This window comes from Urocampus carinirostris, chromosome 2 (genome assembly GCF_059441175.1).
Source record: "Urocampus carinirostris isolate Australia breed hairy pipefish chromosome 2, RoL_Ucar_1.0, whole genome shotgun sequence".
Taxonomy (NCBI): Eukaryota; Metazoa; Chordata; class Actinopteri; order Syngnathiformes; family Syngnathidae; genus Urocampus; species Urocampus carinirostris.
Genome location: NC_142350.1, coordinates 65,168,408 through 65,189,829, shown reverse-complemented (window position 1 = coordinate 65,189,829; position 21,422 = coordinate 65,168,408). Strand labels below are relative to the sequence as shown.

The 21,422-nt window shown below is 40.7% G+C and overlaps 1 protein-coding gene across 1 annotated transcript in view; it reads left to right on the top strand.

The window, feature by feature from the left end:
* Window positions 1–17,579: 17,579 nt before the first annotated feature.
* Window positions 17,580–21,422, top strand: part of plcl2 (phospholipase C like 2) — a 45,653-nt gene continuing 41,810 nt past the window's right edge. Inside the window, exon 1 of the mRNA XM_088327521.1 lies at window positions 17,580–18,363. Coding sequence (XP_088183647.1) covers window positions 18,160–18,363 — 204 coding nt within the window. The 5' untranslated portion in view covers window positions 17,580–18,159. The remainder of the gene's footprint in view (window positions 18,364–21,422) is intronic.

The following is a 21,422-nucleotide window of genomic DNA, read 5'->3' as shown; positions in this document are numbered from 1 at the left end:
TTGCACTCTACCGGGATCAAGAATTCATTCGAGGAGACGTAAAAGGGGGGAGGGCGGTTGGCATTTCGAGGTAGGAGGGGTCGGGAGTCGAAAACAGTGGCGGTTCGACACTAATTTACTCCCTGGGCGAGACCCCCTCCAAACGTCACCTCCCCACCCCAAAAATGCCACGACACATATTTACCACAAATTTAAGAGTTAGATATATTCGTCAATTGCTTAAATAAAAAATATAAATAATAAATATATATATATAAATACTCTCGGGCAGCACAGTGGTTTGCGCGTGTGCAGGCACAGTTCTAAGGTCTTGGGAACCTCCTGTGTGGGTTCAAATCCAGCTACCGGACTTCCTGTGCGGAGTTTGTATGTTCTCCCCGTGCTTGCGTGGTTTTCTTCCGGGCACTCCGGTTTCGTCCCACATTCCAAAGACATGCGTTTCAGGTTAATTGGACGGTCCAAATTGCCCCTAGGTGTGAATGAGCGAGCGAGTTGTCTGTCCCCTGTGCCCTGCGATTGGCTGGCAACCAGTTCAGGGTGTCCCCTGCCCACTGTCCGATGATTGCGCGGATGGGCTCCAGCACCCCCGCGACCCTACTGAGGATAAGCGGTGTAGCTAATAAGATGAGATGAGATGAGATATATATATAACTACTCACGGGTTCTAAGGTCTTGGGAACCTCCTGTGTGGGTTCAAATCCAGCTACCGGACTTCCTGTGTGGAGTTTGTATGTTCTCCCCGTGCTTGCGTGGTTTTCTTCAAGGCACACCGGTTTCCTCCCACATTCCAAAGACATGCATTTCAGGTGAATTGGACGGTCCAAATTGTCCCTAGGTGTGAGTGGGCGAGCGAGTTGTCTGTCCCTGTGTGTCAACCAGTTCAGGGTGTCCCCTGCCCACTGCCCGATGATTGCTGGGATGGGCTCCAGCACCCCCGCGACCCTACTGAGGAGAAGCTGTGCAGCTAATGAGATAATGAGATAAATACTCACGTTGATTTGACCCAATGCGTTCCCAGCAAAAATGATGCGTCTAGGACGCGGGGACTCGGGCAAACGAGAACACTGCACTATTCAAATGCAATTTGCTTAACCGCAAGTAACTTGTTTCGACTGATTATGAATCAGTTTGATGAATTGCTCAATTCAGACCTGAAGCTACAACATGGAAGCTAGTTAACGAACTAATGTGAACTGAAGTGTCACGACCAGACAGAACGGAATTAGCGACGTCCTAAAACCAAAGCAACTGTCCGGCCCGCTAAACTTTCTGTCCAAACAAGGAGAAAACTCAATTGAGAAGCAACCAGGAGACCAATGTTCCCTGTAATTTTCCTTACGGGTCTGAGCGTTCACACAAAGTCGGTGAGCAACGCTTGAAACAACAGTGAGCAACCATAATCCCAAGTGTGGCAAGATAATTCATTATCAAACATGTCCAAAACTTGACATCAAGTTACATTTTGCCGAGTTTTTCTCTTTTGAACGAATTGACTAATGTACTATTGCAAAGGTTGTACGGCCTACAAACGTCGTTTGTTCTTACAATTCTTTCACAAGATATCCATTTCTTTTTATTTCCTGATATATTTTGTCGCATAATATTAACATTTTTGGGGGTTTATTTAGTCGGTTGCAAGATACAGAACTGTACAATGTTGGTAACAAGATTCACTTGATATAATTGGAAATGTTTTGAATGCAACACAAACTTTTTCTTATTTTTTCCGTATTTTTTTCTACTTTTTTTTAAAATTCCTTTAAAAAAAATGTCATTGTGTTACTTTTTTTCTTTTTGTTCTCTGTTTACTTTTTTTCCTACATTTCTTTCTTTTCTTTTCCTTCTTTTTTTCTCTTCCTTTTGTTTCTTTTTTTCCTCAGCTTTTCACTACTTTTTCATTTTGGTATTTTTTTCTTTTTTGTTCTATTCCCCCCTTCTTTTAAGTCATTCTGTGCATAGTTTTACATAATATTTGGTCATGTTGGGATTTACAGAAACAAAAACAACCTGAAGAGCCGTTTCGGACCCGAAAGAGCCGGTTCCTTTTAGTGAGCCGAGCCGAAGAAGCCGGTTCTCGACCAACTCTACTAACTTTGCTCAACTTCGTTCTACTCTGACTCAACTTCAAAATACCGCATCTAGGACACAACGTCAGGGGGAACCCTTGTATTTTTACCTTCATGCACTGTAACTTTGACTTAAGTCGCTTCTTAATTAGTAATTTTGAGCCCTGATTTTTGTGAGCCGGCTAGATTTTCTTGTGTGCAGAGAATGTGCGAGCAGTGCGCAATTGCGCACGCGCGCAGCTTAGAGGGAACACTGCAGGAGACCAAAAATCGCATTGGAAGACCTGCGGGCATACACATCTGAGGTGCGACAATCTGGAGATAAGATGACTACTTGTCATACTCTGCCTAAATCTGCCTGTTACGGGAGAGTGGCAAGAAGAAAGCCCTTTCTTGTCACGACCAGAACGGAAGTAGGACCCAGATGCGTAACGTTAATAATAATAATAATAATAATATCCTTTGTATTGTCATTCTTTGTAACAATGTACACAGAACGAAATGTCGATACACCTGACCCGTTGTAGCGAGCCGATGCAGCCGCAGCCAACAGAGGGCGCTGCCATTTTACCAATTAGGTATGACTCGGCCGAGGCGCGAACCAGCGACCTCCCAGTCTCAAAGCGGGCACACTACCATCTAGGCTACTAATCACAAGTTTATTGATATTTAGAGGAAAGGCAGCGGCCGAGATCCGGTGCTCGCTGGACGCGGGAAGCAAGGCGCTCACAGAATCGGAACGTGTGGATCTTCCGGAGCGGGAGATCGTGGTGTCAAGAACGGAAAAACAGGTCGATAGCCAGGACCGGAGAGCAAAACGCGGTCGGGGTCAAAAATGGTTCGTAAGCCGGGACAGAGAGAAAAACGTGGTCAGGATCAAAAACAGGTCGGAGCTGGAGACTAACGGGTAAATCAGGAACGGACGGGTGGAAAACGGGTGCAAAAAGCGGGACCGACGGGAGTCAGAGTCAAAGCGCTTGCCTTGTAGAAACGGAGGTTCACTGATGGACTGACCACAGGCGAGACTTGACTTGACTTGACTTGAATCATGACATAAAGTACCTAATTGCTTTCTTAATTCCTGCAATAAACATGAAACAAGGTCCTGTTGCAAAGAACATTCGTTTACAATTATTATTATTGTTATTCTCCAGGGTAAATGAACTCGAGATTTCTTCGTGGTTATTGACAGCCAAAAGCGGTGCGTTTACGTGCATATTTGTGCGTGTTTATGTTCGTTTTGGTGTGTTTTGACGTACGTTTTTGTGCATGCGTTTACGTGTATGCGTTTACATACGTTTTCAGTGCGTTGTTTTTTGTATGTTTTAGTGCGTGTTCAGGTACCTCTTTGTGCTTGTTCACGCAAGTTTTTCTGTGTTTTTACGTACGTTTTTGTGCATGCAATTTGGTGCATGCGTTTTGGTGCATGCGTTTTGGTGCATGCGTTTACATACGTTTTCAGTGCGTTGTTTATTGTATGTTTTAGTGTGTATTCAGGTACCTTTTTGTGCTTGTTTACGCAAGTTTTTCTGTGTTTTTACGTACGATTTTGTGCATGCATTTACGTACGTTTTGCGCGTATTTACTTACCTTTTTGGTCTTTTTACGCATGCTTTTGTGTGTGTTTAGGTGCGTTTTCTGTGCGTGGTTTTTTTGTATGTTTTTGTGCGTGCTTACAGACATTTTTGTGCTTGTTTACATATGTTTTTCTATGTTTTTACATAGGTTTTCGTGCATGCGTTTACGTATGTTTTGTGCGTGTTTACTTACTTTTTTGTGTCTTTTTACGTATGTTTTTGTGTGTGTTTAGGTGCGTTTTCTGTGCGTGTTTTTTTTTGTATGTTTTTGTGCGTGCTTACAGACATTTTTGTGCTTGTTTACATATGTTTTTCTATGTTTTTACATACGTTTTCGTGCATGCGTTTACGTACGTTTTGCGCGTGTTTACTTACGTTTTTGTGTAATTTTACGTATGTTTTTTATGTTTATGTGCATTTTTGTGTGTGATTCTGTACGTTTTGTATTTATGTGCGTTTTTGTGTGTGTTTACTTCCGTTTTTGTGCAAGTTACGTTCGTTTTTGTGTGCTTTTCTGTGCGTGTTTTTTCTGTATGCGCGTTTAAGTACATTTTTGTGCATGTTTACGTACGTTTTTGTGCGTGTTTCCATATGCTCTTGTGCATTTTTACGTACATTTTTGTGCATGTTTACGTACGTTTTAGTGCTTGCTTTTGTACGTTTTTGTGCATGTTTATGTTCATGCTGATTGTTATTTTACTATATTGTTTACTGTTTGTATTTGTGTGTATTTATTTTGCACTTTAATTGTAGGATGAATTTGTTGCCGTGAGGTGCAATAAATATTACAAGGTCTATATCATAACTACCATTCTCCTCATAAAATTTCAAATTCTTTCACAAACAACAACTCTTTTTTAAAGTAACGGAAAATGTTATTTCCCTGGTAACTAGTAACTTTTTTGGAAGAATTAGTGAGTAACTATAACTAAGTACTTAAAGTAACGTGCCCAACACTGAAAATGGATGATGTTCCCACATGTTTTATGTTTTTCCCACATTCATGTTTCTTTTAAAACCTTGCAGGAAACAATTTAACGAGGCGACAACACCCTCTAGCGTTCAAATCAATGAAACGCACCCATCTGGTAACCTGACTATTATATTTCCTTCTCGCCTGGTTGTGGTTTATACGGTAATATTAATTTGATAAATGAGGGAACTTACCCTAAGTTGTTCTACTGCTTGTAGACATGTAATAAAAATACTGTACAGGTAAGATCTTATTCCGTGTTTGAGATATAGAATAGAAGAGAAGAGAAGAGAAGAGAAGAGAAGAGAAGAGAAGAGAAGAGAAGAGAAGAGAAGAGAAGAGAAGAGAAGAGAAGAGAAGAGAAGAGAAGAGAAGAGAAGAGAAGAGAAGAGAAGAGAAGAGAAGAGAAGAGAAGAAAAAAGAATAGAATAGAAGAAATAGATGAGAAGTGAAGAGGAGAGGAGAAAAAAGAATAGAATAGAAGAAATAGATGAGAAGTGAAGAGGAGAGGAGAAAATAGAAGAGAAGAATATAGAAGACAAGAGAAGAGAAGAGGAGAAAATAAAATAGAAGAGAAGAGAAGAGAAGAGAAGACAAGAGGAGAAAATAAAATAGAAGAGAAGAGAAGAGGAGAAAATGAATAGAAGAGAAGAGAAGTTAACAGAATAGAAGAGAAGAGACAATAACAGAATAAAATAGAATACAAGAGAAGAGACAATAACAGAATAGAAAAGAAGAGAAGAGAAGATAAAGAGACAATAACAGAATAGAAAAAGATAAAAGAGAAGAGAAGAGGAGAAATAGAATAGAAGAAAAGGCAAGAGAAGAGAAGAGAAGAAAAAAAACAGAATAGAATAGAATAGAATAAAATACGATAAAATAAAATAAAACAGAAGAAAAGAGAAGAGGAGAAAATAGAATAGAATGGAATAGAATAGAAGACAAGACAAGACATGAGAAGAGAAAATAATAGAACAGAATAGTATATATAGTATAGCCACTATTTTCATTGATTAGAGTAGAATTTTTTTAATAGAATAGAATTTACTTTTATTGTCATTCTTCGTAACAATGCACACGGAACGAAATGTCGATACATACAAAAACAACCGCAATGTTGCAGTACGTCGAGATTAAACGTTGAACTCCAGGATATATATGCCATAAAATACTTTCAAAAAGAATATAAGGATATTAAACTGTGTGTGCATTAAATTACAGTCCTTTTAAAAAAGGTGCACTGAAAAGAACACGGATCAGTGGAAAGAGCTAGGATATTTCTCAAGCCACTTTCTGCACATTATATAGAAATTTCTTGTCAGATAATACAACAAAAAGACCAATCATACATGAATTCACGTTTTAGAACATGTGAGGGTGTCCATTATATTCTGGTTCACTTCCTTATTACCCATCCAGACAAAAGATAAAGGAAATTTGCTATTTTTTCCGCCGCCCACACACAGTTGCAGCATGCTCGCTCAATGCATTAAGCTGTCAGTTCCTATGTGACAGCTGATTATTACTTGAAGGCTGCTATTAGGGGCAAGTATGGGAGGTATTCTTCAAGTCACTCACTGACGTTTAGTGGGTTGCCAAGATTGGGTATTGATCTGATATTTTCATGCAAAAACATGATTGTTTTTTTATGTTGAAATGTTAATTATTGGTCCATCACATAATCATAAAAATATGCTATTGGCTATACTACTTCCCACAATGCCCTTCTCTTTGTTGAGTCCAGAATCTTGTGTATCCAACTTGAATTTGTTCTATTATGGGTGGCACAACTTACACTGATGATAAAGGGAGAAGTAAAAACATAAGGGTCGTGACAATCTTTGCGGGTAAAACCTTTAAAAAAAATCAGTTTAATTTTCAATCCACAATAGGTTTTTTTTAATCCTCCGTTATAAAGCAATATTACTTTGCATACCTAACATCAGAACGGTTGTGTGCTCAAAAAATATTGTGTGTATGTGGTGCTACGTCTCTAAGATGCCTGTGTGCTATTGGTGGACTTCATACACGATGCAGGTCTGCTATTGGTTAGCAATACGGTATCATAGAATTATGCTATTGGCTGAACTACTTCCCACAATGCCTTTCTCTATTCGTTCATATTAGAATCTCATGTAACAAAGATGAATTTGTTTAAGAGTCCTAAAATCTGCAGTAATGTGAAAGGGAGAAGTAAAAACACAAAGGTCGTGACAATCCTTTCAAGTAGAAGTTTTCAAATCGGGTTCGTTTTTAATCCACCAAAGGCTTCTAAACCCCGCTTGACGGCAATTTCAGTTTGCAAGCCCAACCCTTCGGGGATGAATAAAGTATCTACCTATCTATCTATCTATCTATCTATCTATCTATCTATCTATCTATCTATCTATCTATCTATCTATCTATCTATCTATCTATCTATCTATCTATCTATCTATCTATCTATCTATCTATCTATCTATCTATCTATCTATCTATCTATCTATCTATCTATCTATCTATCTATCTATCTATCTATCTATCTATCTATCTATCTATCTATGTAAATGCAGTGACTTTTTCTCAAAACCTGTTCTGGATATTGACAAATATAGTATCACCCAGAGTGACTCAGTCATAAATTTAGGTGGCATATTTGTCTTTCCAAACACACGTCAAAGAATATAACTAGAACATCTTTTTTCCATTTTTGCAACATTGCTAAAGTTCGCCCTAAGCTGTCTCGGTCAGAACCAGAACAGGAAACAGGACCCACTCGCGTAACGTTACTCACAGTTTTATTGGGGAAAAAAGATCCGATCCGGAGAACGTTGGTCGCGGGGAGTAGGTTGCTCAGCTGCGGAAGTGGGACTTCCGTGGCGAGCGATGACGGTGTCGGGAAGGAACAAAAGAGTCGAAATCAAACAGATGGTGGCGGGAGAAAAACAAGAGCCAAAACACGGAGATTCGCAGATGGACCAACAAACGGCTACTGACAGGACAGAGTTTAAATATTGACAGGGAGCCAATCCGTCAACGAGCTTCAGCTAGCGCCTACGGGCGGGGCCAAATAGGCACCATGGCATCCGTGACAGTCTCAGTCCCATGTGGAGAGATAGTAATTCACACGTTTGTTACCTCCCGTCTCGGTGACTGTAATACACTACTCTCCGGTCTCCAAACTCTACTCTCCGGAAGTCCAAAATCAAGAGCCTTCAGCTGGTACAAAAGGCTTTTAACTAAGAGAGATTACTAAGATCACATGACCCCGATTTTAGCTAACCTGCATTGGCTCCCTGTTGGCTTAAGATGTGATGGTCTACAAAATCATGCATGGACTTGCTCCTTCACATCTTTCAGATTTAATATCCCCCTATGTTCCTGCCTGGAGCTTTTGCTCTGAAAATGCTGGTCTACTAGTGATCCCAGGAGCCAAGAAGAAATCCACAGGTCGATGGCCGGACCGGTGTCAAGGACGGAAAAACAGGTCAATAGCCGGGACTGGTGAACAAAAAACGTGGTCGGGAACAAAAACAGGTCGTAAGCTGGGACGGGAGAGCAATCATGGTTGGAATCAAAAATAGGTTGGAGCCGGCAACAAATGGGGAGATCAGAAACAGACAGGTGGAAAAACGGGTACAAAAACGGGACAGGCGGGAGTCAGGGTCAAAATGCTTGCCGTGTAACAACAGAGGTTTGTTGACGGACTGACAACCGGAGAGTGAAAGGACTGGGCTTAAGAAGGGACAGGGAACTAATCAGGTAGCCCGCAGCGGCTGGCGCCAAATGAGCGGGCACAGGTCATACTAATAAGTAATCATGACAGATTTGGCTTTTGCAAGAAGCCACATGGGAGAGATACATAACACGTAAAACAAGGTGCTCTGGTCAGATGAGACTAAAATTAAACTTTTTGGGATGAATGCAAAGCGGCGCAAGAGTAACCCTGCACATCACCCTGAAAACATTATCCCCACTGTCAAACATAGTGGTGGCAGCATCACGTTCTTGAGTTGCGTTTCTTCAGCAGGGACTGGGAAGATTGCTCGAGTATGAAGTGTAGATAGAAAGTATAGCAAACCCTCAAGTGATTGCATGGAAACATAGTTACCCCGGATAGGGAGACAGACTTCTTGGGGGACGCGGGACGATTTTTTTATTCCGAGGGGGACGGGACAAAAAATAATTGAGAACCAATGCCATAACCTAAGTATAAAACCATTCATCATCAAATTTGCTGTTGAACTTTTTCTCAATCCCGGCAGGATTTAACATGATCAATTTTTTTCATCTTTTTTCATCCTGTCTACTTATTTGTGAGCCAACAGGCAGCTGCATTTTTCCTAGTCTCAAGTTTGATATCCAGAGTAAATATCACTCTTAATGATGTTGGATTGGGTGCGCATAATATGGCCCGCGGGGTGATAGTTTGAGGCCCCAGCAGTGTTCTGGTTTGCTCGCGTCCCTGCGTCCTAGACGCATCATTTTTGCTGGGGACGCATCGTCTCAAATCAACGTGCGTCCCCGGGAAGCAACTTTTTTGACACAAAATTGTCATTATTACCCCATTACATTTTTTTTTCAAACAAAGAGTTACCGCACTCCAAACTTTTCGTCAGGCCATTGTTGTTTTGGTCTCGCGGTTCGAGTTTTCGTCTGCACGCCGATCTCGAGTTGTGTAGTGAAAAGTCCGTCTCTTTTTAGAAAACCGGCTTTTTCGGCTCAAATCGTTCAAGAGAGCCGGCTCTCAAACGGCTCACTTGCTTTGATGCATTATATTACGAATTATTATATTGTATAAAGAAGTTAAGAAAAAAAGGAAGGAGAAAATAAAAAAAGACAGGTTTGTGGTTATCCCTTTAATTGGTATATTACCGACAATAATTTGATGCAGAAAATGAATTAATAATTTGATGAGTAAAACTGAATGAATATATAGATTTTTATTACATATTTGTCACCGATTTACAATTTAAACCTCGATAACGCTAAATTTTGGGGACCTATAGATCTCTGTTGGGACCCATAGATTTTTGAAAATGCGAGTCCCCGGGACCCATCACTTTTCACAGGTCAAATGAACACTGCCCCAGCCTCAATATGAAAGATAAAGGAACAGTGTGTATTATTTGCTCCCCATATGTCACTGTATTCTGTCGTGCCTACGAAGACGAGTGCTAAAAGCACAATAGAAGAAGACAAAATAAGCTGACTCAGAGGGACCAAAACTTACCTTATTATATCTTTTTTTAAAGATAAAAAAGAGTAAAGACAAATGAAATTAAAAAAACGACAAAAAAGAAAAGAGAAAAAGGAACAAAGGAAAACTTTAAAAAACGTAAAGAAAAATTTAAAAAAGAAAGGTAAAAAGAATGAAAAGAGAGGAGAGATCAAAATTGCATTATTTCTCACGTTTTTGTCTTGATTCTCCTTAAATCTTTTCTTTCTTTTGTTTTTTTCTTGTCAGGACCCAAACGGAAACAGGACCCACTTGCGTGACGTTTACCACAAGTTTTATTGAAGGAAGGAGGAAGGGCTGCGGTGTTTGCTGGAGGCGGGAAGAAGATCGCTCTCGTACTCGGATTGTGATCCGAACACGGAAGTGGATGGCGGTGTCAGGGGCAGAAAACTGGTCGGTAGCCGGGACTGGGAGAGCAAGACGTGGTCGGGGTCGGAAACGAGTCGTGAGTGGAGATGGGAGAGAGGACGTGGTCGGGATCAAAACAGGTCGTAGCGGGATACGAACACAGGACTAAAAAACGGGACAGGCGTGAGTCAGGTTCGAAAAAGGCTTGCCTTGTATAAACAGATGTTCACAGACGGACTGACAACTGGGGACAGACAGGGCTGAGTTCAAATAGTGACAGGGAGCCAATCGGAACCCGCGGCGGGTGACGCCAAATGAGCGGGCAGAGCTGAGTCAAATCAGTAATCATGACATTTCTTTCGTTTTCTCCATTTTCCTTTTTTTCTTTATTTTCCCCCACTTTTGTTTTTGATCCCATTTTCCTTTTTTGGCTCTTTTTCTTATTCCTTCTTTCCGAGTTTGTATTCCTTTTTAAATACCGTTTCCTTCTTTTTGTCTTTCTTTGTGAAAGGTTGGGTAAAAATTGGAATAAAAAGGGTTGTTTTTGCTCACTTTCAGTCTCTGTAGTTAATGGTCTACCTTGGACTCATGACAGCGACATCTAGTGGAGAGATCTAAAACACTGTCCCTTTAAGAAACGGCGTGATGTTTTAATCGGCGCTGTTTTTGTAGAAAACCCTATTTGGCCTAATCTTACCTAGACCCTAGCTGCAGCGGCCCCCAACTCAATTGAGTTGAGACCCTTGCTTTAAACACTGTTTTCTGGGTTCTGTGCTAGTTCGTTCACTCTTTTGTCACGTCCCAAAAATTTGCGTCGCAGTCTCGTTTTGTAGTGACATGGTTCTCGGGTCGAATCCCCGAAGCGTGTGTCGAGTAATTAGACGTGTGGTTCATGAACCGTTCAATGCGCGTGTTGAAGATGTATGTGGTGACGTGTGAAGCCCCGCGAAGCGGTTGTATCACATGACTGATTCAGTAAATGATTTGATCGATTTGAATGTAGTATATAAAGTTGCTATCTCATATATATGTACCCATGCTTCATCAGTACCATGTGAAACAAGTTTTTTTCAAAAGTAAAAGATATTGTAGTAAAAGAAACAGCTTGAGCCCAAAAAATTGGAAAAAAAAAATGTTTTTAACTAAAACAAAATAAGCGTTTTGTTTTTTTTTTACTTTCTTATTTCACATTTTCACTTAAGCGTGAACAAAGTAACACAGAAGTCATGTTAAAACACTCTTCAAATAAATATATGTCAAGACCAGAACGGAGACAGGACCCACTTGCGTTGCGTTTCTCACATGTTTTATTGAAAGAAAGAGAAAGGGTTGCACCCACGAATACGGTGATTGCTGGACGCGGGAAGCAGGTCGCGCTGAACGCGGAAGTGGATCCTCCGTGGCGAGCGATGGCGGTATCGGGGATGGAAAAACAGGTCAGTAGCCGGGACAGGAGAGCAAAAATGTGGTCGGGGTCGTAAGCGAGTCGTAAGCCAGGAAAGGACAGTGGACGTGGTCGGGGACAAAAAGAGGCCGAAAGCCATGACGGGAGATTAGACGTGGCCAGGATCAAAAACGGGTCGACAGACGGGAGCAAAAGACGGGACAGGTGGGAGTCGGGGTCAAAAAAGGCTTGCCTAGTGTTAACTGAGGTTCGCAGATGGACTGACAAAAGGGGACAGACAGGAGTGGGTACAAGTACAAGCCAATCAGAGCCCGAGTCACATCAGTAATTATGACAATGTATTTCTTGGATTCAGAGCATGATATACACCCCACCATTTTATTCCATGCACCAAGCGTGTTATTCATTTTTCTGTGCACATGATGACATGGGCGGGGAAATGAATCATCTTGAAGGCCCTACATGTGTACCGAGTATTTCCCTGCGGGCTTCGCTGTATCACGGGGCTTCATTTTGCCATCACTACTCGTTTCAAGTGTACAGAACCCTTGCCTCCTTACCTAAACCACGAGTACGGCTGTCCAACATTTGGAATGTTGCCTTCGCTGGCTAGTTTACAGGATCACCCACCCCTCGCCTTTCTCTTGGACCACGGCTGCAGCCTCTGGTGATCAAGATACTGTTGCCATGCTACCTCATCCCCTGTGGGTTAAACCCTACCTGAAATAAAATTCACTGTACCTATCTGTGATTCTGTATTATGCTTCAACACCACCCTGAGTGGCCCCGACAACACGACGATCACAAATGATCCGTATTTTGGCTTGTTAATGAATTGAGTTTGGTTTTCATTATACACCAAGATCCTGTTTGCTTTTTCATCTCGTGCTTTTATATTCGCAGTGCTCAAATAGGTGCACTGTTGGACCCGGTCGTCAAGGTAACTAAATCCATACTTATTGTTGTAGGAGCAATATACGGAGGTCTGCTGAGGGCTGGTTTAGTGCCATTAGATCAGGTGTGTTTAACTCATTTTAGCTTTCACGGGGCCACATGGTAAGAAAAAATTCTCACCAGGGCCGGACTAATAGATTAAGCAAAGAAAGAAAGAGAGAGAGAGTAAGAGGGAGAGAGAGAAGGGGGGAGAGAGGGAGGGAGGGAGAGAGATAGAAAGTAAAACAGAGAGAGAGAGACAGAAAGAAAGTAAAACAGAGCGGGAGAGAGACAGAAAGAAAGTAAAACAGGGAGAGAGAGAGTGACAGAAAGAAAGTAAAACAGAGACAGAGAGACAGAAAGAAAGGCAGAGAGAGAGAAAGAGAGAGGAAAAGTAAGACAGAGAGAGAAAATAGAGAAAGAAAAAGGGAGGAGAGAGAACAAGAGAGAGAGAGATAACAAGAGAGTGAAAGAAAGAACAGAGTAAGAAAGAGACAGCTTGAAAGAGAGAGTGAGAGAGAAACAGAAAGAAAAAGAGTAGGAGAGAGAGAAACAAAGAAAGATTGCGAGAGAGAAAAATAGGTAAAAATAAAGTGAGAGAGGAAAAAGAGTGCTAGAGGGAAAGAAAGGGCTTGAGGGAGAAACGGGAAGAAAAGAGTAAGAGAGAGCGAAAAGAAAGGTTGACACGGAGAAAAATAAAGAAAAAAAATAAAATGAGAGGAAAAAAGAGTGAAAGAGTGAAGGGAGAGAGCGAAAGAGAAAAAAGAATAGAAGAAGAGAGACACAGAGATTGTGATAGATAAGTACAAAAAAGAGAGAGGGAGAAAGAAAATGGGAGCATGAAAAAGACAGAGAAAAGAAAGAGAGAGAGAGGGATATAGAAATAGAGAGAAAGAGAGAGACAGCTAGAGATAAAAGTGTGAAAAAAGAAAGGCAGACAGAAAATAGGACGGAAAGAGAGAACAGAAAAGAGAGAGGACTATTATTTCTAGTTTCTTCCCTAACAAAACAATCAAATCCGTTTCAACAAGATTTCTTCCTCTACCAATCTTTGTCAAAAAAAGGGGAAAAAATAATGATACTAGTTTTGAAGGATTACTGTTTTTGTTTATTACTCGGTACCAAATTAAACGTGCCTACGTACCATATCAGACTCTGACATCAGTAACGCTGTTTTACCGACAGATGGCAGTATTGTATAAACAACAATCACCCTCCCTCTCTCGGTTCAAACCATAGTAGTGACTGTTGAAATAACTGAACAATATCTGTAACTAGAATACATTTCTACAACGCATAATAATAATAATAATAATAATAATAATAATAATAATAATAATAATAATAAACAGAAGAAGAAGAAGCAGAATCAGGTTCACCATAGCATCGTGAAAACTCACTGCGTTCACCAAGGATGCTAAAATGTTTCTCATTTCTGCATAAGTGAGCTAAGCGGCTGCTTAGGGCCCCCCAACCACTAGGGGGCCCCCAAGAGTGGTTCACTTTTTGGGTGCCAACGTTGTCCCCGCTGTCACTTTGTGTGTCCACTTCAAAATACTTCTACAGAAATACAACAAAAAAATACTACAGAATAACTACAAAACCAAATATCAAATATATTTCTTTTAAACAGAGAACTCATATATTATTTTCCTTTCATTCTGAAAAAAAACAATTGTATAGAATAACTACAAAAACACTACTACACTAATACTGTATTACAAAATACTATTACAGAATCATTAACTCCTAAAATAATACAAAAAGACAACTTCAGTAATATTACAAAAAATACTAAAGAAAAGTGACAAAAATACTTCTACAGTAATACTATATTACAAAATACTACTTAGCGGCGGAAAGAAGCACTACAGTAATGGCAGTTCACTTGATATCATTGGAAATGATTTGAATGCAACACAAACTTTTTATTCTTTTTTCCGTGTTTTTTTTCCTTTTTTTTTTTTAATTCCTTTAAAAAAAATCTCATTGTGTTTAGTTTTTCCGAGCTGTTACCTTTTTCCTTTGGTTCTCTATTTCCTTTTTTTCCTACATTTCTTTCTTTTCTTTTTTTCTGGCTTTTTTCTAAATTTTTCCTTCTTTTTTCTCTTCCTTTTGTTTTTTTTTTTTTCTCAGCTTTTCACTACTTTTTAATTTTGATATTTTTGTCTTTTTTGTTCTATTCCCCCCTTCTTTTAAGTCATTTTGTGCAGAATTTTTGGGATTAAAGAAGGAAAAACAACCCGAAGAGCCGTTTAGGACCCGAAAGAGCCGTTTCCTTTTAGTGAGCCGAGCCGAAGAAGCCAGTTCTCGACAAACTCTACTGACTTTACTTTTCAACTTCGTTCGACATTGACTTCAAAATACCGCATTAAGGACACAACGTCGGGGGAATCCGTGTATTTTTACCTTCATGCACTGTAACTTTGACTTGAGTAATTTTGAGCCCTCATTTTTGTGCACTGGCTAGATTTTCTTGTGCGCTGAGAATGTGCGAGCAGTGTGCAATTGCGCACGCGCGCAGCAGAGGGAACACTGCTTGTATGTATCTTTATTCGTAACTAAAATGTTCGTGAGTAGGTCAGCGTCTGGATTAAGAAACGAAGTAACGACTTCTATGTTGCCTAATGTAACGGAGTACAAGTGGTTTTTTTCTTCACAGATTTACTCAAGTAAAAGGGAAAGTATAAGGATTTAAAAATACTCCTAGAAGTACAAAATTCCCCCAAACTTCATCTCATCTCATCTCATTAGCCGTACCGCTTATCCTCATTAGGGTCGCGGGGGGGCTGGAGCCCATCCCAGCCATCACCGGGCAGGGGACACCCTGAACTGGTTGCCAGCCAATCGCAGGGCACACAGGGACAGACAACTCATTTGCTCATTCACACCTAGGGACAATTTGGACCTGCCAATTCACCTGAAATGCATGTTTTTGGAACGTGGGAGGAAACCGGAGTGCCCGGAGGAAACCCACGCAAGCACGGGGAGAACATACAAACTCCGCACAGGAAGTCTAGAGCTGGATTTGAACCCACGACAGGTTCCCATGACATGAACTGTGCCGCACTCGCGCTAACCACTGCGTCGCCGTGCTGCCAAAATTCCCCCAAACTTACTCAAGTAAATGTACTCTGTTACTACCCATCTCTGCTTGTGACTCATTATCAAATGCATCCACATTTGACTGGAGTCCATCGACACTATGGTGCGAATAACGCGCTAGCAAGTGCACGAGTGTGGGAGTGTGCAAATGTGTAAGCAAATTACTAGTGTGCAATGTTTTGTTTTTGAAACCGGCGTGTTTACACTCTAACTCCACTACTCTAATCCAAAAGTGATTATTCGATGGTGTTGAAGGGCGAGAGTCTGTAATTCAGGGGTCACCGGCTTTTTAAAACTGAGGACTCGTTTTTTTTCGTTACTGATTGGCGCAAAGGGCTACCGGTTTGATAATGTCAAGACCAGAACGGAGACAGAACCCACTTGCGTTGCGTTTCGCACAGGTTTTTATTGGAAGGAAGAGAAAGGGTTGCGTTCAAGATCCGGTGATTGCTGGGCGCTCTGGTACTCGGATTGTGCTCCGAACGGATCTTACGTGGCGAGAGATTCAGGGACGGAAAAGCGGGTCGGTAGCCGGGACAGGAGAGCAAAAACGTGGTTGGGGTCGTAAGCGAGTCGTAAGCCAGAAAAGTCAGACATAGTCGGGGACAAAAAGAGGTTGGAAAATTCTGTCGTGGGCCGGACTAGTGGATTAAAGAGAAAGAAAAAGAGAGATAAAGAAATAAGAGAAAGAGGGAGGGACAAGGAGAGAGGGCGGGACAAAGAAAGAAAAAGAGAGAGGGAGAGAGCATGAGAAACAAAAGATAAAAAGTCGTGAGAGAGGGGGAAAAGAAAGGGAGACGAAGAAAGAAATCCAAAGAGAAATGGAAAGACAGAAGGAGAGAAAAGAAAGCGTGAAGGGTATCAAGAGAGAAAGAGAAAAGAGAGAAAAGGAAAAAAAGAAGTTAGAGCAAAAGAGGTTAAAAGACACAGAGAGAAAGAGAGAAAGAGCAACAGAGGAAGAGAAAAAGAGAGACACAGAGAGTGAAAGAGACAGAGACAGAGTGGGAGAAAAGGGGTGGAAAAGAAGGAAAGAAAGAGAGAGAGAGAGAGAGAAATAAACACAAATAGAGTGTCTTTGTTCGAGGCACCTGGCTTTGGCAACATCAAGTTGACATATTTCAACCTGCATCTTGTTTTTCTCCTGCGCTTCTCTGAGTGTTGTCTTCACGGGCCGGATTCAATCCCTTAGCGGGCCGCCTGTTTGACACCTGTGCACTAAATAATACCTACTGTCTTTTTAACGGTTATACAAATAAACTTGACGCGAAATTTTGTAAAGAATGAGGGTTTTTTACCACACGGAGGCGCCAAAAAATACAAAATGTCCCTTTAACTCACGAATGACAATTCCTTTGATTTAAGTGGGGTCAAATGACATTTACAGGAGTTTTTCTTCTTTAGAAAGAGTTTGTATAGTGTCGAATATGTCTATTTGCAGAGTTGGGTAGGGTTACTTTAACTGGATTACTTTCAATTACTTTTGGATTACTCCAATAGCAAATATGCGAATAAAAGACAAAAGAAACTAAATAGGAATAAAATGATGACTCACAACACGTGGTAAGCTTTCTCTCCTGGCTTTGATCTCCGGCAAAACTAACATTAAATGCGACAGAAACAAAATGAAAATCAATCCAAACAGCTTGCCAACATCGTTTTTGCCGTTCCATGTATTCCGTTAGTCCCCAAGCCTGCACAAAATTGAGTCATTTTATTCATAATTAGTTTCTTTTGTCTTTTATTAGCATATTTGGTATTGGAGTCATCCAAAAGTAATTGAAAGTAATCGAGTTAAAGAAACCCTACCCAACCCTGTCTATTTGCATTTGCTCCGACGCTTCAAAAGTAATCGAACATTTTCAACGGAATCGGAGTTTTGATTGACAGCACATCCTGTTTTTGTCCGGCGCGCGTTCACGAGGAAAGACAATTTGCGTGCGCGTGGACGCTGGAAACGGTCCGTGCAGTGGTTGAACGTCTAACGGCAGCTTTCGTTTCTCAAACGCGGATATTGTTACGTTTACTGCCCAGTACGTCTTATAATGGCGGTTATGTGTTTAGTGTGTGTTTTGGGATAAAGGGGGTTATTTTTTTAAAGCGTTAAAAGTTGTCACGTAAGTTGGCTAACTCTCTAGCTAGGTAGCTGGCTAGGTAGCTAACAGGAACTCCGGCAGCTGTTAACCCGCCGCCGCCGCCGCTCCCCCCGCCCGCCCGCGCTCTCCTCCCTCCAAATGGAGAGCAACGACACCGCCGATAAACTGGATCTCCCCCGGTGAGGTGTGTGGTTCTCCGCGGGGATTCAAAGCCTCTCGTTCTCCTCCACCTTGGTTAAATCTTTCGCCGTCAGCTCGGTCCAATGTCACGGTGCCGTGTGCCGACACCGCCAGTGCTTCCCCCGCCGTCTCCCCGCACACCCGGCGCCGGATGATCGAAAAGCCGAACCCCCGTACGGATGTTCCCGACCTGGAAATCGGACTGAATCCCAACCGGGAGCTTGTTTTTCGGGATTGAGGTGTGTGTTAGTGTGCGTGCCCATGGCGGAGTTCGAGGAGGATGGGGCCAGCATGCTGGATCACGCCGAGGTGGGCGTGCAAGCGGCGGAGAAGACGCCCGGCGAAGGTTCGGTATCGAACGGCGAATGTGGCATGTGCAAAGACAATATGGTCGGCGGTGGCGTGGAAGCCTCCGTCGAGCCCGACCTCCAGGCAGACATGCCCCGCAGGAGCAGCATCATCAAGGTGGGTGGAAATATGAAAGTCAGCCTCCACCTGAGCTTCCTAAACATTTCTTGATCATAATTTCCACTCATGACTGCCTAACACACTAACACACATAGCTCTCGTTTAACCAGAACACTCTGTTCTTTAACTATTTTGCAAACATCAGTCACGTCGTATTGCTCAAGAATTTGCACAAAATGATGACAACACACCCAAGGTTTTGTCTGTCGAAACTGTGCCAGCTAGTCATGATAACTTTGGCTCAGTGTGATGTAAAATTTCCTTATGTACTGGGTTGGGTAGGGTTACTTTAACTTGATTACTTTCAATTACTTTTGGATTACTCCAATACCAAATATGCTAATAAAAGACAAAAGAAACTGAATAGGAATACAATTATGACTCACAACACGTGGTAAGCTTTCTCTCCTGGCTTTGATCTCTCTGATCTCCGGCAAAACTGACATCAAATGCGTCAGAAACAAAATGAAAATAAATCCAAACAGCTTGCCAACATCATTTTTGCCATTCCATGTATTCCGTTACTCCCCAAGCCTGCACAAAATTTAGTCATTTTATTCATATTTAGTTTATTTTGTCTTTTATTAGCATATTTGGTATTGGAGTTATCCAAAAGTAATTGAAAGTAATCAAGTCAAAGTAACCCAACCCAACCCTGCTTATATACCATAGGGGCCCGTTTCAAAATTATTCTATCTATCTATCTACCTTGGTCATATCCCTCAAGAGGGGTGACCGACAGCAAGACACACACATACAATAACAAATAAAATAAAAGGGAATTAAACAGCATAAAAAAAACACACAAAAATTTTTGGACCATGGCCAACCCAATTGCCCAAACACCCAAACAAGTTAGGCACCTCGGCACCCAAGTTGGTCATGCTTTCGTCCCTCCAGATGAAATTATAGAACATTATTATAAAAAAATGCAAAATTATAGCATTTTCAAAACTCTTTTCCTTAATAAAGAACGGGATAGGTTTAAGTGTGATACAAACACTAGATAAACATGTAAAAGGGGGAAAACTAAACAAAAATGTCAACAATCAGAAATACTCCACTGCCATCCGATCCTTGGCACCGCTTTCTCTCTTCTTTGGCTCTGTTAGTTTCACTTGTGGAATACCGGCAGAGTCTGTGGAGGCTCCAGTGTATTACAGTGAGAATATGTTACACAGTGTTTATGTCTAACCCACCCAATACCATGACTTTGATATTAGTCCTAAATTTAGCTCCGTTGAATCAAATTCAACAATGAATGAATGAAAACTTTATTTCGAACATTATAAAATAAAAACAGGACAAAAACAATGACTTAACAACAAAAATAATGTTAACATGTTCGAAAAGAGTTCGTAAGAAGCAGACGCTTATTTTCCATACTCTTTCATCTTCCCTATTTATTACATTTTACAGCTAGCTCCTCTTTTGTGTCTAAATATAACAAAATCTCACAGATATACATATTACATAGGTCAAATATCAATAATTATAATAACAATGATCACATATTTTATACCCTAACCATCGTAGTACCGATCTATCAACATTATAATGTTACTACTCACTAATTATTATTGTGACACCAATGATAATAACAATAGCAATAATAAGTTATGATATAATAATAGTAACAATAACAACAAAGTTAACTATAGTTGTAAACGCAGCATTCCAATCTCTAGTATCACTCATACTCCATTTTTTTAATCTCTGTATTCTGCCAATATTGTTTTTTTGTATCTGGGTTTGAACAGGTGAATATGTGGACATTGTTTGATCCCGTCCTGTAAATGGTTCCAAAATTTGACTCCGCACACAGACACACACATGCTTTTCCTGGTGGTTCTCACCTTTGTGATTTTGAAAGAAACGGCTCGCCTCTTCTTTACACTTTACACAAACCATATTGAATGGACGCAAGAGATATTCAACGATAAAAATACCAAAAGTTCTGAGCGTGCCAGAGATAGTATAGACATAGTATAGAACATATGGAATTTTTACACATGAACTATAATGAGGAACCGGAGTTTTTTTCTTCCGGGTGGATGCTGGGTGACGCTAGTAGCGGCGGAAAGAAGCGCTACAGTACTGTCCTGTACTCTGAAAAAGGTGAACACAATACACAATCTAACTTTATCACGACAACCCTGTATGTAACATCCCACATGCCGACATTTCTTGTGTAAATACCATGTAAATTATAACTATAGCCTTATCCCCCTTGTCTTATAACATTATCTTCTCTGTTCCTTTATCTTCTTGCTCATACCTCACTATGAATGTGTAAAACTGGAGTGTCATGCCCAATTTCGTTGTCACAATATGTTAGCCCATTTGTAGCAATGACAATAAAGGTATATTCTATTCTTTTCTATTCTATTCTATTCTAACTTACGGCAATGTCCGCATATTTTTCGACAACCCCAATTTTTTTTTCCCTATCTACCGTTTTCCGTAAGTCGAATGGTTGTAAGTTGGGGAGCGTCTGTATATTGATTTAAATAATAAGCACAAATACATGAACTACCATAAAAATGCATATCTATTTTTGAATACTCGCAGATCAAGAAATTTGTATTACGCAACATGAGCCTCATCTAAACGGATCTGACCTAATTGTTTGCCATCTTGCTGCTACAGGTACCCCAAACCCTTGCACAAGGCTTGGCAAAAAAAAAAAAAAAATCAAAGGAAAAATGGTGCGGTTTGTTTACTTTGAGCTTTTGTTGTTTGTATTCTTTCTTGTGCTTTATAGCACTCTTTTTCTGTCAAACACAATACAGTGATATACAATGAAGTGGTCGAATAATATAGTGCAGTCCCACGGTTGCGGAGGTCCAGGGTTGATTCCCAGCTACCCCGTGTGGAGAAATCAATGTTTTTCTTTCAAATTATTTTGATTTATTACTGAAATAAAGTTTTTTGTACCACTTGGAGGAACGACATATTACACACTGTCCTTTTAATAACGTTTTGCGTGGTTTTTACCTGATTACGTCCTCTAATAGTACCAGTAGGTTTAATAAATCATCCTGGTTCAAGGAAAT